General features: G+C 39.6%; 2 protein-coding genes across 2 annotated transcripts in view; one reads left to right on the forward strand and one right to left on the reverse strand.

Moving 5' to 3' along the window:
- Positions 1 to 69: 69 nt before the first annotated feature.
- On the reverse strand, positions 70 to 19,854 carry SERINC3 (serine incorporator 3). The gene is made up of 10 exons (XM_027622011.2): positions 19,679 to 19,854; positions 14,339 to 14,500; positions 13,524 to 13,717; positions 12,326 to 12,405; positions 11,504 to 11,641; positions 8,858 to 9,027; positions 7,774 to 7,864; positions 6,759 to 6,939; positions 2,895 to 3,122; positions 70 to 2,254 (listed from the first exon to the last, which is right to left on the reverse strand). The coding sequence occupies exons 1-10, from the start codon at positions 19,715 to 19,717 to the stop codon at positions 2,116 to 2,118; spliced, it is 1,422 nt and encodes a 473-aa protein (XP_027477812.1). The 5' UTR covers positions 19,718 to 19,854; the 3' UTR covers positions 70 to 2,115.
- The window catches only part of PKIG (cAMP-dependent protein kinase inhibitor gamma), a 97,547-nt gene continuing 97,401 nt past the window's right edge, over positions 19,809 to 19,954 (forward strand). The window contains exon 1 of the mRNA XM_027622029.2: positions 19,809 to 19,900. The gene's annotated coding sequence lies outside the window, so the exon portion shown is untranslated. The remainder of the gene's footprint in view (positions 19,901 to 19,954) is intronic.

A 19,954-nucleotide genomic window follows, 5' to 3' on the forward strand; every position in this document is an offset into this window, starting at 1 on the left:
AGATTAGCAGTTACCACCAGAGTGTTTAAAACGGGTTAAGCACTTTGCAAAGTAACTTTAAACAATACGTACTAGGTACTATCTTTTATTCAAACGAGGAAAACACTGAGGCTCAGACAGATGGTCACACAGATAGTCATCTGCCCAAGGTCATGTACTCAAGAGATATTAGCCGACCAGTTTGACAGACAAAAAAAGCAATGCGGATACAAACCCAGTCTTGACTTCCAAGCCCATGTCCTTAGCTGTTGGACATTCTTAAGGGACCAACCCCATTCTTCCCATACAATGTGCTCCTCTCCCTGTCTCTCCCCATATAAATGGAACCCCCATCAACTCAGGTGATGAAACCAGCAGCACTCAGGAATTGGCCTCTGCCTGAGAGCTAATCAATTGCCAGTTTTTAAATTTTAATTACGAAGTAGCTCTCAGCTGTCAGTTTCTCCCCATCCTCACTTTCACTTCTCTGTTTGAAATGGTGTATGGCCTGCCCTGGTCTCTTCTCTAAATGCCTCTCTGCGCGTCAGCTGCAGTGACTGAAGACCGTTCGTTCATGTCACTATGAATATGCTCCCTGCTGCTCTCAACGTAAGGCTCAAACTCTTCAGTGTGGTTTGCAAAGCCCTTTGTGACCCAGTCCCTGCCCTTTTCTTCCCATTCCAGCTTTCCTGAACAAGTCTGCATCTCCCTTCCTTTAACATGAAGTTTTGTCTACCCTGCAGCAATGCCGGCCCTTTACCCCATTTCTCTCTCGGCTAACTCCTAACAATTCCTGGCCTCCAACTCCACTTTTTCCAGGAAGCCCTACCAGGACCACCCCCCACCCTGACCCCAGGCAACTCCCCTGGGTTCTCTGCAATTCCTCAATCACAAGCACTCATCCCAGCGCCTGTACACCTGTCAGCTCATTTTCACCCTCCTCTAAACTCTTAAGTCCAAGATGGCAGAGCTGGTATCTTGTCATGTTTAACGTTGGATCCCCGAATGTGACAGGGCCTGGTACAGAACAGACACTCAGTAAATGTGTGTTGAAAGAACAAACTGTTCTAGTCGACCTCCCTGTGTGCTACCTCTCCTGAAGAAGTTGCCCGACAGCGCCTGCCTTGTGTCTCATCTACACAAGTGTCTTACCCAGGAAAGATATTATCAGTACAATTTTTAGATGAGTTCAAGACTTGACTTACTAGCCAGGCCTCAAGTTTTAGAAGAGACAGGCGCATTCTGCTCGATGCCTGATAAACCTGACAGCCCACATATGTCTAAAAATTATAGGATGGCTGCTAACTCATAAAAGCTGTAAAAGAAAGGGCCTTAAAAGCTTAAGTCTCTATTTTAATCAAATACCTTTATAGTGCAAATATAATAAATTCACATGCATTTTACTTTTACATACTCATAACAAGATAATGACATAAAGACTAAAGTGGCACTGTTTTCCCAAGTGACTTCATTTTCGCCAAACCTACAAAGCGCTATGGAGACGAACACTTCTGGCAAAGCTGGAGCTGCTTTAGGCATCACTGCTCTAGCGTCCACCACCGAATGAACTAACCCAAGCTGCAGAAGCAGTTAGCCGGGTCAGCCACCCTGCCCGTCTGGGGAAGGAGCCAGAGGCACGCACCCCTCCCCCCAAGAACTCCAATGCCACACCTCGTGGGGGATGAAGGGCTGAACACACTGCTTGCTTGCATCACACAAATAAAGACTCTCACAGAGGAAACCTGTCATAGAAATGGTGGGTTTTGTTTTTTGCTTTTTAAGGAGACTGCAATAGAAATATATTAACGATTGGCCTCAAATAACCAACATTTTTCTTACATTTTAAATCAAAGTTGTAGGATCCTACAGATCTTAATAAAGAACTCTCTTCACAGCACAGCTGTAGTTCACTTTAAAACGCAAAATGTTCCCTTCGCGCTGTATCTTTACAAATAAACGTAATATACATATAAATGAAAAGTTCAGATCCTGCATCAAGCATTACGTAATCTTGCTCTCTGATATAAACTTGGATATAGTCACATTTGCAAAGTGTTCACTTAGTATTTTAGTTGAAGCTAAAGTAAAACAGATACGGGCTTTCGGCAAAGCAGACCTTTATGAATTCTCAGAGGCTCAGCTGAAGTCACGATTGGTGAGGACAAGTGGAGCCACAAGGGTCCAGACATAGAGGAGGAGGCAGACCCAGCTGGAGCTGATCTTGACCCACACAGCTGGCCACTTGCTGGTCATGCTCTGGAACTCTGCATCAGGGCTAAGAAAACAGAAAAAGGTAAAAGAGCCTGTCACCAGCATCCAGCAGCACCCCCCAGCCAAAGCCAAGAAACCTGGCTAACACTACGCTCTAGTAAGGTTCTAGAAGGAACGTGTGAAAGCTGCTATTATTAGTTTTTATGTACAGGGGACTCTGCCTTCAAGAAGCTTTTCTCTTGTCAGCATGAAGAACTCTGACTACTGTATGTGCTGGGCAAAGTTCTTCAGGAACACCTAGCTGTTCTAGATACTGGCAAAAGTCTAGATTGAAATGGGAGTCCCTGAAACTTTCCTTCTTTATCACACCATTACTTTGATCAGAATACTCTAAATGGCCATCTCTAGACACAGAGGAAAATTAGTGAACAGAGATGGGTCTGACTGCTTTACGTTATGATTTTCTCTCTTAAGTAACTCAAGTCCGGAAGAACTCTCTCCATGATTCATCTGTAAGAATTCCAACTGGATTTTAAATCCAAGAGGAGAAAAAAGTCAAAAGTATTTCAGAAAAGAGCACCGAACACAACAACTTCATTGTATGGGTAAGGGAAAGGGATTCTGAGGTTGAGCAATGGATGGAGATTTTACAGGCAGCAAGGGGGGCCAAGTGGTCTTCCATCTGGTTCGTCTATGCCTCCTACCTGTACCAGCCGGTCAGGGTCATCATGATGTACAAGGAAGCCAAGGAGAGCATGAAGTGGAATAAGAAGTAGCTGTACTGCACTCCTTCCTTCTCGTTGTCCACAGCCCGCCGAGGCTGTCCATCTTCTTCATCACTGCCACCATTGGCAGCCGTATCACGGAGGATCACGCTGTCACTTCCCGACAAGGTCAGCTTACTTACTTGGCTATTGTTGGAAGTGCGGATGCTGGAAAGTGATCCGAAAGAAGGCAAATCAGAAAGGGGCCATGGGATGAATTGCTGCCATTGGCCTATATACATGCAGGTTATTTCTGAACTGCCCCTATTTGGGGACAGAAGGCCTTCTGAAGGGCTCTGCTTCAAGTTCTCAACTGCTGACTGTCATCACAAGACAGAGAGCACGCTCATCAGTTACCACGTGGTTAACTGCTTAGGAGTCTGAGTTTCATCATGCTCTCAAAGTCTGCTTCCATGACTTCACAAGAGCTTCTTCCATGCTTGGAATGGACCACCCACCAGCCTTCTCCCAGCTAGCTTCATTTTTTAATTCTCTATGTGCTATGTCTTCTAGAAAGCCTTCTCTGACATCAAGTCATCACTAGGCTAGTTTAAAATCCCACAGCTCCTTCTGCTTCCCTCTGCCATAGCACTTACCATTCCTGTCTTTCTTGCTAGTCCTAGAACTCCTCAACAATGACCGTAGTCCTCTATGCATTTCGAGCACACAGCAGATGCTCACTGCAAGTTTGTTAAGTGACTGAAAAGTACATACAACTAAAGGACAAGAACCACATGATCATCTCAACATACACAGAAAAAACACTTGACCAAAATCTAATACTTTTTCCTGATAAAAACACTCAACCTAGGAATGGAGGAGAACTTCTTCAAACATAAAGGGCATCTATGAAAAGCCCAGAGCTGACATCATACTTAATAGTGAAAGACTAAAAGCTTTCCCCGAGATCAAGCGTAAGACAAGTAGTCCACAGTCACCATTTCTGTTCAAAATTGTACTGGAGGTTCAAGCCAGAGCAATTAGGAAAGGAAAAGATAAAAGGCATCCAGATTGGAAAAGAAGTAAAATGATCTCTATCTGCAGATAACCTGACCTTATACATGGAAAATCTTAAGGAATATACACACTATTAAAATCAATAAATGATGTTGCATAATACAAGATCAATATACAAAAATTCTATGTCTATACAGTAACAATGAAAAACCTAAAAGATAAAGAAAACAATCTCACTTATAATACTGTCAAAAATAACACTTAGAAATTTAATAAAATATGTTTAAGACTTGTACACTAATAACTATAAACCACTGAAAGAAACTGAAGACCTAAATGAAACATCCTATGTTATGAACCAGAAGCCTTAATAGTGTTAAGATAGTAATACTCTCCAAGATGACAGATTCAATGCAACCCTTATCAAAATCTCAATTAAACTGACAAGCAAAACCCAAAATTTACACAGAAATGCAAGGGACTCGAAATAACCAAAACAATCTTGAAAAAGAACAAATCTGGATGACTCATACTTCCCGATTTCAAAACTTACTACAAGGCTACAGTAATCAAAACAGTGTGGCACTGGCATAAGGATAGCTATACAGATCAATGAAATAGTTACGAGTCCAGAAACAAACCATTACATTTATGGTGAACTGGTTTTTGACAAGGATGCCAGGACAACTCAATGGGGGAAAAAATAGTCTTCTTAACAAACAGTGCTGAGACAACTAGATAATCCACACACAATGGAATTAAGTTGGACCCCTTACCTCAAGCCATATACAAAAACAGTAAGACAGCCCAATTTAAAAATAGGCAAAAGATTTAAATAGACATTTCTTCAAGATATACAAATGGCTAATAAGCACATGAAAAGAACGCTCAACGTCATCAGTCATGAGGGAAGTGCAAATCAAAACCATAATGAAATGCCACTTCACATTCTCTAGAATGGCTACAATAAAAGACAATTACGATGTAATGATTAAGAGGTAATGAAACTGGAAGCTTCATACATTGCTGGTGGGATTGTAAGATGATGTAGCCACTTTGGAAAACACTTTTGCAGTTCTCAAAAAAGGTAAACAAAGAGGTACCACATAGCCTAGCAATTCTACAACTAGGTACAAATCCAAGAGAATTGAAAATGTACATCCACACAAAAAAACCTGTACACAAATATTCATAGCAGCATTATTCATGATAGTTCCACAGTGGAATCAACGCAAATTTCCATCAACTGATGAAGGATTAAAAAATGTGGTATATATAAACACAATGGAGTATCATTTCCAACAATAAAAAGGAATTAAGTACTGATATGTCATAACATGGATGAACCTTGAAAACATACTAAGTGAAAGAAGCCAGTCACAAAAGATCATATATTTTATGATTCCACATGTATGAAACATTTGAATAAGCAAATTTACACAGATAAAGGAGGTAAGTTTCTGCCAATGGTTGCAGCAGGAAGGAATAGGGAGGTGATTGCTAATGAACATGAGGTTTCTTTTTGGCAAAAGCAAATCTTCTAAAATGGACTGAGGTGATGGTTGCACAATCCTGAATTGTACACTTTATTTTTTTAAAGATTTTATTTATTTATTTGACAGAGAGAGATATAGCAAGAGAGGGAACACAAGCAGGGGGAGTGGGAGAGGGAGAAGCAGGCTTCCTGCGGAGCAGGGAGCCTGATGCGGGGCTCGATCCCAGGACACTGGGATCATGACCTGAGCCAAAGGCAGACGCTTAACGACTGAGCCACCCAGGTGCCCCTGAATTGTACACTTTAAAAGGGTGAACTTTATAGTATGGAAATTGTATCTCAAAAACTAAACAAAACATATTAGGCCAAAAGCAAAACAAACAAAAGTCACAGACAATATAAAACACATAAGCATAGCTGTGTTCTAATACAACTCTATTTACAAAAACAGGCAGTCAGCCCCAGGGCTGTAGTTTGCCAACCCTTATTTTAAACAATCATCAAAAAAAAAAAAAAAAAAAAAGATAAATTTACACATACTGTGGAAGCTGTTCAAATTATGACAATTTCATATTTGAGAATACTGTGTATTTACAGAGTACATTCCTAATTTATTTATAAAAATTATCAAGGGACATAAATAAAATTATGTACAATTATATAGATACAAATAGATTGTAGATAAGACAGTTAAGTATAAGCAAAGGAAAAAAGCATAAAATAATATGTACCAAAATGTTTAATCATGGAAGAGATAAATTTGGAGGGAGGATACTTTCATTTCCCACTTTACACTATCTCATTTACATTATTAATTTATATAAACATATCCTTGCCCATTTTTAGTTCACATTTTTAAATTATTAAAGTAATATATGCTATTATATAGAAAATATCAATAAAAAACAGGTAGGAGGATGAATGCAAAGTGCTAACATAGGTTCTATCTGAGCCCCTGGATTAACTAGTGATTTTAAAATTAGATGTATAGAATTCTGTAGTTCTTTAAATATTTTTTACAATGATCAGGAAATTAAGATTTTCTTACAAAAAAAGAGAAACTAACCAATTTTCAGAGCCACTACTCTAGCTGATCTAGGGTCAGGTGAAGACTTTATCCTCCTATCCAGGGAGAAGGTATCTCTATGTCAGTTTGGAAGGAATTATTTGATAAGAGGATTTACTAGGCTTTAAGAAATATACATGGCCAGGGAATGAAGAAAGTCGAGGACTTTCAATAAAGAAGAGTTTGTTTTTCTTAATTCCTCACACTGCTTTTTGAAAGCAAAATAGCTTCTTTCCTCTACGACTAACCTTCATGAGAATCTTGTCCCAAGTATTTTTTAACTTACCTAGAATACAAAAGGCAGAGAACAAAGCCTGTCAGCCCAATAAAATTCTCTAGATCTAAAAAATGCCCACTCTTTGAGGGTGGAGCAGGGGTAGGGACTACAGCAGTTGAATTTCCAGGAGCCAAGGTTGGTGCAGTCATGTGCTTAACGATGCTCCACAGGCCAGGGTTGCAGGAACGATCTGAAAGTGTAAAATTTTTTATTATCCTTAGTTAGAACTCCTCTTGTTCCAAGAAAGGATGTGAGGGAAGTGCTCACACATCATTCAGTCATGATGTAAAACATGGGAATGTTATACCTAAAAGAACCTGGAAGCTTAGCAATTAGTTACATATTTGTGTGGCAATCAGTGACTTAGTTTTAGAAGAAAAGACACAACAACAAAGTATCTGTCAAATTCATAAATGTCAATTTTGATTTTACTGATTTTGAAGTTTAACTGGCACATCTTTTTGGGTCTGTAGTTGTACAAAGGCTTTAAGCACAGGGAATTTTTCCCTAGTGTGTTTGTACAGTTAAATAGGAGTACACTAACAGTAAGTGAGTCATCGGTGGAGGGTCTGCACTAACCGTTTTGAAACAAGTCCAGAGAATACCCTATTGAGTGAGACACAATGCAGTCATTATAAAAGGAAATTTGTTTTTTTTTTTTTAGTTTTTTTGTCTAGAGCCTGTAACACCAAAGTGAAATTCAATTACAACAATGCCACAAAGGGCCAAAACAATGTTGCCTTGTCCAACTCTTAACTAGTCTGACTTAGTCCAGGGAAAAGCCTAGACTGTTTAAGGACTGTGGTCCTTTAGGCTGTCAGCTATGAATAGCTACGGACAGACATGGAGAATAAAACTTGAAATGTGAGTATCTGTACCATACGGTGAGCACTGTACATTTAAGTGAGGCTTTTTGTTTGTTTGCCTGTTTGACATTTGCTCTACCTCTAGTGTTTGCACCTGCCAAAGGAGTAATTGCCTACTTTCTCTCCATCAAATGAATGTGCTCTTGACATCCCCTTACCAGGTTCATTGGACATGGCTGACCAGGTGAGGTACATGGTGTAGAGGGTGATGAGAGAGGACTGCAGGAGACCAGACCGGGGCTGGTGTTCCTGTAGAATCAAACAGAAAACAAGCCCCAGGAACTGCAAGGGCTGACTTTCTAAAGCCCAGCGGATTCCCCTGGGTCCCCCTGAAATGTTATTAATGGAGAACCTTCTGATTCTATTTGACAGCTGAAAGAGGACAAGTAACCTTTCAGTCTGAGTTAGCCTGAGAAAGAACCAAGAAAGAGGACCGTGTACTACTGGTTCTCGAGGCATTTGACAGCCCTGGAATCCCGCGTATCCCGCAGAGGCTGATTTCCTAGTCCCTTGCTGTTGTAGAAGCTAAGTTCAATGGCAGCGCTAACTAGCTAGGTGACCCATCATCTCTCTGGAACTTCAGTTTTCTCATTTTTGAAAGGAGAGGTGATAGCTACATACTCTTTTCGTATTTCTCACATAAAACTTCATGAATTGGGGCGCCTGAGTGGTTCAGTCAGTTAAGCATCTGCCTTTGGCTCAGGTCATGATCCCAGGGTCCTGGGATCAAGCCTGGCATCACTTGCTGCTCAGCGGGGAGCCTGCTTCTCCCTTTCTTTCTGCCCTTCCCCCAGCTCATGCCCACTCTCGCTCTCAAAAAATAAAATCTTAAAAAGAAAATTAAAAAAAAAAAACCTCCATGAATTTTTGTATTTAAATGATGAAACTCACATGCATGAGTTTTGTTTTTAAATATTAAAAGCAACGATTTTCTAGTTTAATCCCCCTAAAACAGCTTGGCTAATGATTTATAAGACTCATTCTCACAACATAAACTATTTTATAACAGCTATAAAATTCTCAGCTTACCTAGTTTTTTTTTTTAACGATAGGGAAATCATCCACTGAATTATGATACAGGCACTCAATGGCACATTTTATAGTTACTAAATTAGAATTATGAAGAATTTATCATAATATGGGAAAATGTTTAAGTAGATAAACATAAACTCATATAAAAGTTTACATCAGTTTAGGATTAATTACAAATTTTTCACAGTAGGAAAAAGCAGCAAACCATACCTGAATTTTTGGATGGATGGATATAATAGAAACCAAAAAGCAAAGGACCAAGTTAATACTGATGAAGAACTTGTTCTCTGTGCAGCCATCTGGTCTGGTGTAGTATGTGTAGAGCAAGCCGACAAAGACAACTGACAGAATGTAGCAGACGCTGGTGACGGAGAGCAAAGCTAGAAAGAGGGAAAACAACAGGAATGCTCACAACTGTAACAAACTTCTCTAATGAAGACCAATTTTCTTCTACTCCATATAAAAATAAAGACACATTGTTTTACTGTGAAGGGAGTCAACATTTTACAGGGAAATTACAGAAGACCCAAGGTCAGACAGCGTTAGAGATGGCTCGGTGTTAAATTCTGGCTCGGTGTTAAATTCAAGCAACCGGATTCACTTTCCAGATTACCTACCTTGATTCCATGGGTTGAAAAACCAGACATTTGATCATCCCAGCTACAGTGAACTCTAACTGTATGCTAAACAATGTGCATTATAAGCTTTTCTTAGGAACCTGCAAAACTTGTGGGCCCTCCAAACTGGCCCAGTGTCAGCAAGCTAAATGCCAGGGATGGTGTCAGCAGAAACAACAGACAGGCATCTTTTATGACATCTGTCCTCTGCAGCCACTGGCTATATAAACCCGCTTCCTGTCTGATGAGACCACATCATTGTGGGAAAGTGGCATATTTGCTATTCTCAAAAACCTGAAATAATATTCCTTTCTGTTCACATGGATAATCAACAATTAGCTATGTAACTCTGAAAATTAGAAAACATAAAAGAGTAACAGTATACTCAGACCAACTGTAGCAATGGTGAGCTCAATTAACTTGTACTTAATTCACGGCACACTTATTTAAGAAAACCAGTTTCTACTTAAAATCTCCATGGGTTCTGCATATTTAAAATTAAGTGATGTATATTATGTCACTATAAAATGATAACGTATGTTAAAGTACTAGCACAGTTCTTAATGTTTTTCCATATGAATATGCAAGATTTCTCTACTTCTTAGTTACTCCAAAGAATAACAAATCTGCAACTCATTATTAAATTCTTCTAAAGTTGAGTGGTTCAAATGAATTATATAAAAAGGAAGTAAATAGATAAAAAATAAATTTTTATCAGTCAGAAATGGGGAGGCGTTTCAGGATTTCCAATCCATCACGATAAAACAATTTCTTAAATCTCATGCTACAACAGTCATTACACACAACTGAAGTGGCCAACAAAATACGGCAATGGTTAAACAACTTATGGTATACCACACCATGGAACTGTATACCATTAAGTGAATAAGATGTATCTATAAGATGTATGTTAGAAAATACTCATTATATAGTTGGTGAGAAAAGCAAGTCATGGAACAATACCTAATATGAATCTATTTACATTTAAATAACAAAACATGTATATGTGCACAAATACATAAAGATCCAGTAATTGTGGTTACATCTGGGGAGGAAAGTGGGTTGCAAGTGGGTGGAGATTTGCATGTTTATTTTTTATTAAGTTCCATCAACTGTGTTTATGGTGAACATAGTATTCGTTTTCAGGGGTTTTTTTGGTTTTGCTTTTGTTATTATTTAAAAAGCAAGCTAGATAAATAACATGAAAAGAAACCTGGACAGTTTGATAATGCGTACTAAAAGCCTTTAAAATATCCATACCCTTCCACTCTTCAACTTCTAGGAATTTATTCTAAGGATAAAAGCAGAAGTGTGCTCAGAGATATATTATTAGGTTATTTACTGCTGCACTGTAGCCATATATTCACAGGCTACTTCTAGGTTTTAAAAAAAGTTAAACTATAAGCTATCCAAATGTATGACACATGTAAAAAATTAGTAAGATACAAGTACACATCGTTTTCAATGACTCTTTTTCTATACATAGAAGATACATATGCAAGAAAAAAGACTGGAAAGATATAGACTAATATGTTAACAGTGAGTATTAATTACTAAAGAGTTGGATAATGGGGGATTTGTTTTCTTCTGTAATTTTTGGTTGTTCAAGTTCTTGACACAAGAGTAGCTATTACTTTTATAATGGGTGGGGTGCAGGGGCTAGGAATTTCAACAACTATTTTTTTAAATGAGGTATGGCTGGGTCATTGCCCCTAGTAAGTAGAGGATTCCAAAGTCCCTCCCCATTATTACCAGCGATGAGTCCTATTTCCACCCTAGAAATGTTAAGTGCCCCTTTTCCACCAGAAAGCTTTTACAAGGGGTGTGGGCCATACTCTGAATAAAGCAGTAAGGACTGTTCACTTTTATCTGCTTGACGGATGTGGGCACATGACCCATATGTATAATCCACCTGAGCCCCCTGTCCGTGGAAACAAGGAAATCAAAACCAGAACTACATCATTAAACACAACAGTTTCTTCTTATCTAAACACATCTAGTTACATTACAAATCTCAAAATAAATTAATTGAGAGAAGCCAATGATTTCTATTATCTGTGCTCCCCCCTTCCAGTAACGCATATAATTCAGAACTGAATCAAATGGGAAAGTAGAGTTTTTAAAAAGTCAGCTCTAATTTGGAAGTTTACACATTTAAATCAATGGAGATTTTTATTGTACATCCTGTTTAATATAGCATAATGCAGTATGGCTTTTATAGGTGAGTTTAGATACCTACCAGCATACCAGCACCTTGGATTTCCTTCTTCCATTCGATTTACCCATGATTCATTCCAAGAGTGAGCAAAGTCGACTAACAGCACTAGCTGGATGAGGATGAACAAAAAGGCCCCTACCATGCCGACAATAAACCAGGCTACAAACCAAAAGAACAAAGTTATTCTTACCAAAGGAGTAACATTTCAGAATGTTACTATCCAATTTTAAAACAATTTCAATTGAAGTAAGAGAGAGGTGGTAAAGACATATTCTGTCTCCAGCAGTACAGCAAAAGATTATTCCAATTCTAAACTCAAAGGCATTCTCTAAGAAGTGTTTTGTTGGGCTTCAGACCTTTTAAAATTTGTTCTAGCTTGTGCCAAGGGGAGCCTGGGATTTGACATTCCAAATGGTACAAGCCTTTTCCTTTATAAGGGAAAAAAATCACAGTGGAAATCCACAGATGTCACTTGATGTTATGGTAAGAAAGCATATTAAGGCAGGGACAGCAGAACACATATGAGTTACAGGTCCCTATGTTGACAAGCTCTCAGATTAACTTAGTACTGCCCAAGTGAGAAGGTAAACTACTAAAATATTGGCAACATATCGTTCCAGAACAGCTGAAAAATGGGCTAAATGCCTCCTGGGCATTAACCAATTTAATTAATTACTTTAATCAATTAATTACTACCTTAATATTACTACAAAGTCATAAAATTGAATACCACCTCATTTAATTGTCAGTTCTGGCAAAACCAGTAATGAAAATGTCGCTTCAAGTCCATCATTTGTAGAGTGTGTATATATTATAATTAACCCTCTTAGTAGTGAGCCATACCTGTGGTGAAATGGCCCCCAGGGATGTAGAAAGAGCCAACCATGATACCAACAATGGCAGCAATTTTGAAGAACCAAAACCTATTAAAATATAAAAGTGCATTTATGAAATGTTAATTTTTGCCCTTATACTGAGAAAAGTGAATTTCTGAAATGCAAAAATAAGGACTCAGTAGCATTCCCAACATGATCGTCTGTGTTTATTTCTTTTGACATGAAGCTGCTTCACTCAATCTTTCATACAATTTAAGGACAAACACTGGCCCAGAGAACAAATAATTCATAGATATAATAAGAGAAAAACATACAACTTAAGAATTTCCCTACATTTAGCAATTAAAGACAGGAATTTTTCTACAATTCTGGAGTATTCTAAACTAACAATGTTAGCTACACATAAAGCAATTAACTATTGGATCTAGGGAAAAGTTATCACCTAATCCTTCTTTCACAACATAAGACATAAGTGCCTTGTGCCCACAATCACACAGTTCATCACTGGCAAAGCTAAGACCAAACCTGGCTTTCAGTCCATGTTCTTTAAAGACTGCCTTGTATGGCAGCGTGGAAAGAATCAGGCTTTGGAGCTGGACAAACCTGAGTTTCAATCCCAACTCCAACTCTCACTGGCTCAGAGATCTCAGGCACTTTATTTAACCTTTCTGAAATTCGGTTACTGCATCTATAAAAAGAGGATTATAATACACATAAAGTGTACAAACTCCCTTCAGTTTTCAAATGAGAATTATATGTCTAAGGGGAACTACGGGCAGTCAGGAATGGGAAACAATATATTTGTAAATCAGTGGTCCAAATACATCTAGTTTATCTTTCAGTACACTGTTTAATAGATCAGGTATAGTTTTATCTTTTAACAATAAAAAGTATGCATGTTTGTGTGTATGCAGTGCCCAGCACAATCCCTGAACTGTTTCGCAGGTGTTTGATAAAAATCTAGGAACTTGAAACAAAGGTATTAAAAAAAAAAGACAAGATTCTCCTCTTCCCCTTCACCCCCTCTGTGCTACAGAACTCCAACTGAAAATGACATTGAAACAACTTCACAAGCACAATAGGTCAGAAATGTGGGCCACTGATTCAAATACTCTACTGCTTCCATCAGAATGGCAACATTAACTGTTCAAGGGGAGGATCCACACCATAATATAACAAGTAAATAATAAAATAAATTTACATACCCATTGTGTACTGCTGCTCTGGGATCTTTACTTGTTTTTACTTTTAACATGAGCAGAGAGAAGACAAAGAAAAAGATGGCCATGGCAAAGTTGATCCGATATACAGCTTTATAACCGACCAGAACATCACAATCTTTATCCACCTTTCTATCAGCCACATTGATTTTAAACCCCCCTTCACAGAATCCAGGAATCTGGAAAAAGCAATTTCAATGTTATGGGAATATCCACACTTAAACAAAGATTCTATCCCATAAGAAAGCCTGAATTTATACAACTGACCACTTCAACAACTGCAAGACTGTCCTGAGGGACTTTTCTCTTTGCCTTCCCATTCGCTTACAATCTTGTCACCAAATAATATAAACAATCTGCATTTTGCAAATAAAAGTGAAGTGTTCTCTTCTTTGCTTTTCTTGCTGATGAGGTTATCTCCCACCTTGCCATGAATTTTCATGCTACAACTGATTCCTTCCGCAGGTGAAGGGCTAGTCTAGGTCAAATGTTTAAATCTGGAACATACGTGGGAAGACAATGTTTTCGTGCCACTCTTTCAATATCTTTCTCTCAGTTGTTAAGAGTACACCCTGAACATGTTCACTCTGAGTACCTTGATTTCTGGAAAAGGACCAACACTCTCATATTCTCTATCTAGACTGTACCCAAAAGTAATTAAAAAACCCAACAATTACAATGAACTCGACTGAGTTTTACAATGGTAAAGAAATAAGAGTGTTAATTACAACTAAAATTGTGCAAAACAGAAAAATAATACAAATGACCCGTACATTAAGGCTACTGTTCCTTCTACTTACCTTCTTCAGCTGTGATTCCATCCCTTCTGTCAGCATGATACAGGATACAGCAGCGCCCAGGAAGAGAATGAAAGCATAGATGAGGCGAGTCACCGTGGAATTCTTACTATTGGGGCAGCAACTACACAGCAGGCACGATGCACCGCTGCAAAGGCAGGGAACCTGTAAGAAGCACACCACAGCCATCTGAGACCTTGTCAGGGGGCTCCTTCATGTCGTTAAGGGTCACAGAGTAGAAGATGAGGCCAACCAGGCTTTGACGGCTGTAACTGAGAAAGTTATGGGTGGGAGGAAGTGGTTAAAAGCATGGGTTCTGGGGGCACCCGGGTGGCTCAGTCAATTGAGTGTCTGACTCTTGATCTTGGCTCAGGTCTTGATCTCAGAGTCATGAGTTAAAACCCCACAGTGGGCTCTATCCTGGGTGTGGAGCTGACTTAAAAAAAAAAAAAAAAAAAAAAAAAAAAAAGCATGGGTTCTGGAGTCAATAATATTTGTGTCACTCTAACTCAGCAAGTTACATAAGCTAAGCTTATTTCTCCATCTGCTAAATAGACTGAATAACGGAATCTTCCTCCCTCAGACACTGCTGTATTAAATGAGTACTCAACACAGTGCCTAAAACATACTAAGAGCCCAATAAATGTCACTTATATTCACAAAGAGCACATTTTATTTAAAAACAATATAAAAACCTAACTCCACTTGCCATATAAGGAATCCTAGTTACCAAATCTGGTATTATAGCATCAAGCAACATTACATGGAAACCTTTACAAATGATGATAAAGAGCTGTTTAGCTCAATTTAAGAGTAATGTGGCGATTCCTCAAAAAAGTTAAACACTAAAATCACCATTTGACCCGGCAATTCCTCCCCTAAACATACACCCAAAAGAACTGAAACAGGTATTCAAACAAAAGCTTGTACATGAACGTTCAAAGCAGCAATATTTATAGTTGCCGAAAGGTAGAAACAACCCAAATGTCCATCAATTGACGAATGGATACATAAAATGTGGTACAGCCACACAATGGAATATTATTCAGTCATCAAAATGAACTAAGTACTGATACATGGTACAACATGGGTGAACCTAGAAAACATCATGCTAAGTGAAAGAAGCCAGACCCAAAAGGCCACATATTGCATTTCATTTATATGAAATATCCAAAATAAGTAAATCCCAAGGCAGAAAGCATTAAAGGTTGGAGGAGGAGGGAGACGGGATGGGGAGTGACTGCTTAATGGTAATCAGGCTTCTTTTCAAGGAGATGAAAATGTTCTGAAACTACACAAATGTGATGACAGCAATGACAGCCTAACACTGTGAATGTACTAAATGCCACTGAATTGTACACTTAGAAATGGTTAATTTTATGTTATGTGAATTTTACCTCAGTTGAAAAAAGAGAGTAACCTGGCTCTCTGGTGAGCATTTCAGATGAAGGCATAATCTGAGTTGTTTTATGTAAGCTTAACTAGGAAAGTGCTTCAATTGCTTTCACAGATGACATTAAGTGACATTACAAAGGCAGGCTAAGTCAGAATCATCAGCAGAAGCAGCAGATGTAAATAATGGGGGATGCTGGCCTCACAGTATGGTCCCAGTCTTTACTTTTATAGATGGTACCTTGGGTGGACTTTACCATGGTTTTGTGTGATTTGGAGCAAGATGCTAAGCTTCTTAAAAGCCCAGTTTTCTCATCTGTAAAAATGGGCGTTAACACCACCTGAACGGTTACTGTGTGAAGAACAACCCAGCGTCAGGAATCTACAGCACCTGGCATGACGCCTGGCACAGCACAGGCTCTCGATATATCATGGTAGCCATTAACATCTGTAACTGCAGCAGCCATGGTAAATTGATCACCCGGCTTCAGTCTCCAATTCTTAACTACAATCTGGGCCAAAAGACCATAATAGAGGTCTATAGCTGGCTGCAGACAGAAACAGAGGTTTTACAGCCAAAAACAATGACAGTAATTGCTTCATGTTTATTTTGTCTGCATTCTCACACTCCTAACTCTTTAGCTATTTATTTCCTGGCCTATTAAATAATCTCATAATAACTGCCTACTGTTTGTTATGGGTTGAACTGTGTCCCCCGCCAACCCCACAAATTCATATGTTGAAGTCCTGATCCCAAGTACCGGAGAGTGTGACCTTATTTGGAAATAGGGTCACTGCAGATGTAATTAGCTAAAATGATGTTATACTGAAGAGGGGGCACCTAATTAAAAATGACTGGTGTCATAAAAAGGAGAAATTTGGGCACAGACATGCAGCACAGGGAGAACACCAAGTGAAGACAAAGGCAAGGAATATCAAAGACTGCTAGCAAACCACCAGAAATGGGGAAGAAGCATGGAACAGATTCTCCCTCATCACCCTCAGGAGCCAACCCTGCTGACAGCTTAACCTTGGACTTCTATCCTCCAGAAACTGAGAGACAACAAACTTCTGTTGCTTGAGCCACCCAGTTTGTGGTTTTTTTTTTTTTTTAATCTACCCTAGCAAATGAATATACCACTTACTTGTTTATAAATATCACGAAAATGTAAGTGCCCTTAGCAGGGACCACCTACTATTATATCTCTTGCAATCTGTGGAACAGAGCTGTCCTACTATATGTTACGTCACTTCCCTATCTCAGTAAGTAACAATTCTATTCTTACTCAGGCCAAAAACCTTGGTCATCCTTGACGTTTTTCCTTTTTCCAAAACTCTCATCCAGTCTGTCAGCACATCAGCTTTATCCTCAAAATATATCCAGAATCTGGGGCACCTTGCTGGCTCAGTTGGTAGGGCACATGACTCTTGATCTCAGGGTGGTGAATTCAAGGCCCATGTCTGGCATGGAGCCTATTTAATTTTTAAGAAAATAAATATAATATAACATAATATAATATAATATAATAATAAAATAAAACATATCCAGAATCTGATCACTTTCTTAGCATCCTTAGCTATCATGTTGGTCCAAGCCACTACTATCATCTTTCACCTGGATTAAATACAATGGCTCCTGTCTCACTGTTGTAGCCACCCAATCAGAACCCAGAGTTGGTATAAAGATTATTTTAAGATGAAGACATTTGAGATTCAACAGACACAGGGAAAAAAGGCTTCTTGGAGCTTTCCTCATCTGGCTTAAAAGCAGCAACTTCTCGGATGTGAGGCTGCCGTAAATTCTCTTTCCAAGAGAGTTTTATGGACATGAAAAAGACAAAAGACCTATGCACCCACATAAACAAGGATTATCACAAACTTTCTTATCTCCTCTTTGTTCTTCCTAACTAGAAGCCCTTTTCTTTTCCCCTATTAAGTAAGGTATATAATAAGCCCTATTTTCTAACCATCTCTTTGAGTTATTCATCACCGAATGATGAATAACATCCTGCAAGTATGTGTTTTGCATGTGTACACAGTTCTTTTTTCTCTCGCTAATCTTTCTTCACTTTAATTCGTAGGCCCCCAACAGAGGAGGCCTAACCACTAACCCCACAGAGGATACAAGCAAAATTTTTTCTCCTCTACACTGCTTTACCCTTTCTTTTCTACAATCTGTTCTCCAACAACCACCTTGTTAAAACACAGGTCAGATCACATCACTCTTTTCTTTTCTATAATGGATCCCCACATCACTTAAGAGGAAAAGCCAAAGTCCTTAAATTGGCCTACAAGACCATACAATGGGTATCTACATGATTTGGCTCCCTGCTACCTTTCTGACTTCATTTCCTATTATTCTTCCCCTCACTCATCCCATCTCTGGTACACTGCATTCCTTGCTATTCCTGTTGACAAAAGGGATTAATAAAATAGAAAAGCGATTTACAGATAAAAATGCTTTGATGGCATCAATTCAAATATTAACCTTACATCAAAGGCAAAATGTGTTTCAGGTTATTAGGATAAGACAGACATCTTTGTTTCAAATTACAAATTCATTCCTTTTTTTTTTTTTTAAGATTTTATTTATTTATTTATTTATTTGACAGAGAGATAGCACAAGTAGGCAGAGCGGCAGGCAGAGGGAGAGGGAGAAGCAGACTCCCCACTGAGCAGGGAGCCCGATGTGGGGCTCGATCCCAGGATCCTGGGATCATGACCTGAGCCGAAGGCAGACGCTCAACGACTGAGGCACCCAGGCGCCCCACAAATTCATTCCTTAACTAATTCCCTTCTTAACTATATATTTTTTTCTAAATCTACTTTGCAAATAGTCTGACCCACTTGTGGACTGTAAAATTCAACTTACCAGGATTTGTTCTAATGTGATAGAAAAATTGTACAGCAGATGATAAAAGTAAAAATTATGTCACAAAACTTGTGTCTAAATGGGCATATTAAATCAACCATGTAAAATATATTTCTTACTTTGGGTCAAGGTCAAAAAAATGGAAAGCCACAGCTCTCAAGGAACCTGTAAATGACCAAACACCCTTTTGATTTAGGATCAACAACCTTTAAGAACGGAAAATACACTTTGTACTCTGTCCCTAAGAAATGGTAGTGGAACGAACTGAGATTGAGTCCTTGGTCAATTAAATGAGGAAGTTATGCGACAAGAAGTGATTTTAAAGAATCATGCTCTTCAGGAGCAAGTATATGAGGGAACTCACCTATTCTCTTCCATAGATCCTAAAATTTCCTTTTTAAAATACGGCGTTTACAATCTACAAAGCGATTCAACCCGTTTATTCACTTTATCCTCACAGCAGCTCTCAAGGTGAGGAATGCTGGGGTGATTAGCCTTATGTTACAGGAAGCCAGAGATAAATGTCTTGGACAAGGTCCCCAAATGTTCACGCCATGGCTTCCAATTTTGAATAATAATCCACAAGGCCTTCTTTCCTTTGCACAACTGCACACAAGCCTCGGTTAAAATCCCAGCTCTGCCACATACTCTGTAGCATCGGGAAATCCATTCTATGGGATAAAAATATCACTTAAGCCACCCCAAATTAAATGACGCCACCTTAATGAAGGTACTTCGAAATGAAGCAGAGCGCGCTCGCCCCGGAACTCTCATTCCGCGGTCCAGATTCCAGCTCCAGAGGAACCCAGAGGCAGGAAGCCTCGCGGGGGCGGGGCAATCGAAATTGTAAACAATGACGGCCTGGCCTCCTACGTTCCCCCCACAAACCCGGAAGGCAAGCCGCCCGATCCCAATGAGGTGCATCACTGATTGTGGTCTGCGCCCCCGGATACTCTCTGCAGCCCAGGGCCCGTCCCCCCCAAGCCCCGGGCCAAGGCCCGATCGCGTCTGGGTTTGGGGCTCCCTATCGCCCTAGCCCAAACGACACGTCCGACGGAGACACCAGATCCCGAACTCACCCAGCTGGCGAGGGAGAAGACGCCCAGCACGGCCCCCATGGTGACGCTGGTGATGCAGGCGGCCGGTCCGGAGGCTTCTAGCACGGTGGTAACTGCCAGTCGAGGTGTCTCCTCAGAAACGCGACGTTTTCTCAGGCCGGAAACGCGCGGGTGGCGTCATTGCGTGACCCCGCCCACCGCCCTCGGCCGCCGCTGCCAAGAGAGCCGCTGTCATTGGCAAAGGTAGAAGGCGGGGCTAAATCAGCATCGAGCTGAGGGAGAAGGTGGAGCTAAGCC

Source organism: Zalophus californianus, chromosome 8, assembly GCF_009762305.2.
Source record: "Zalophus californianus isolate mZalCal1 chromosome 8, mZalCal1.pri.v2, whole genome shotgun sequence".
Taxonomy (NCBI): Eukaryota; Metazoa; Chordata; class Mammalia; order Carnivora; family Otariidae; genus Zalophus; species Zalophus californianus.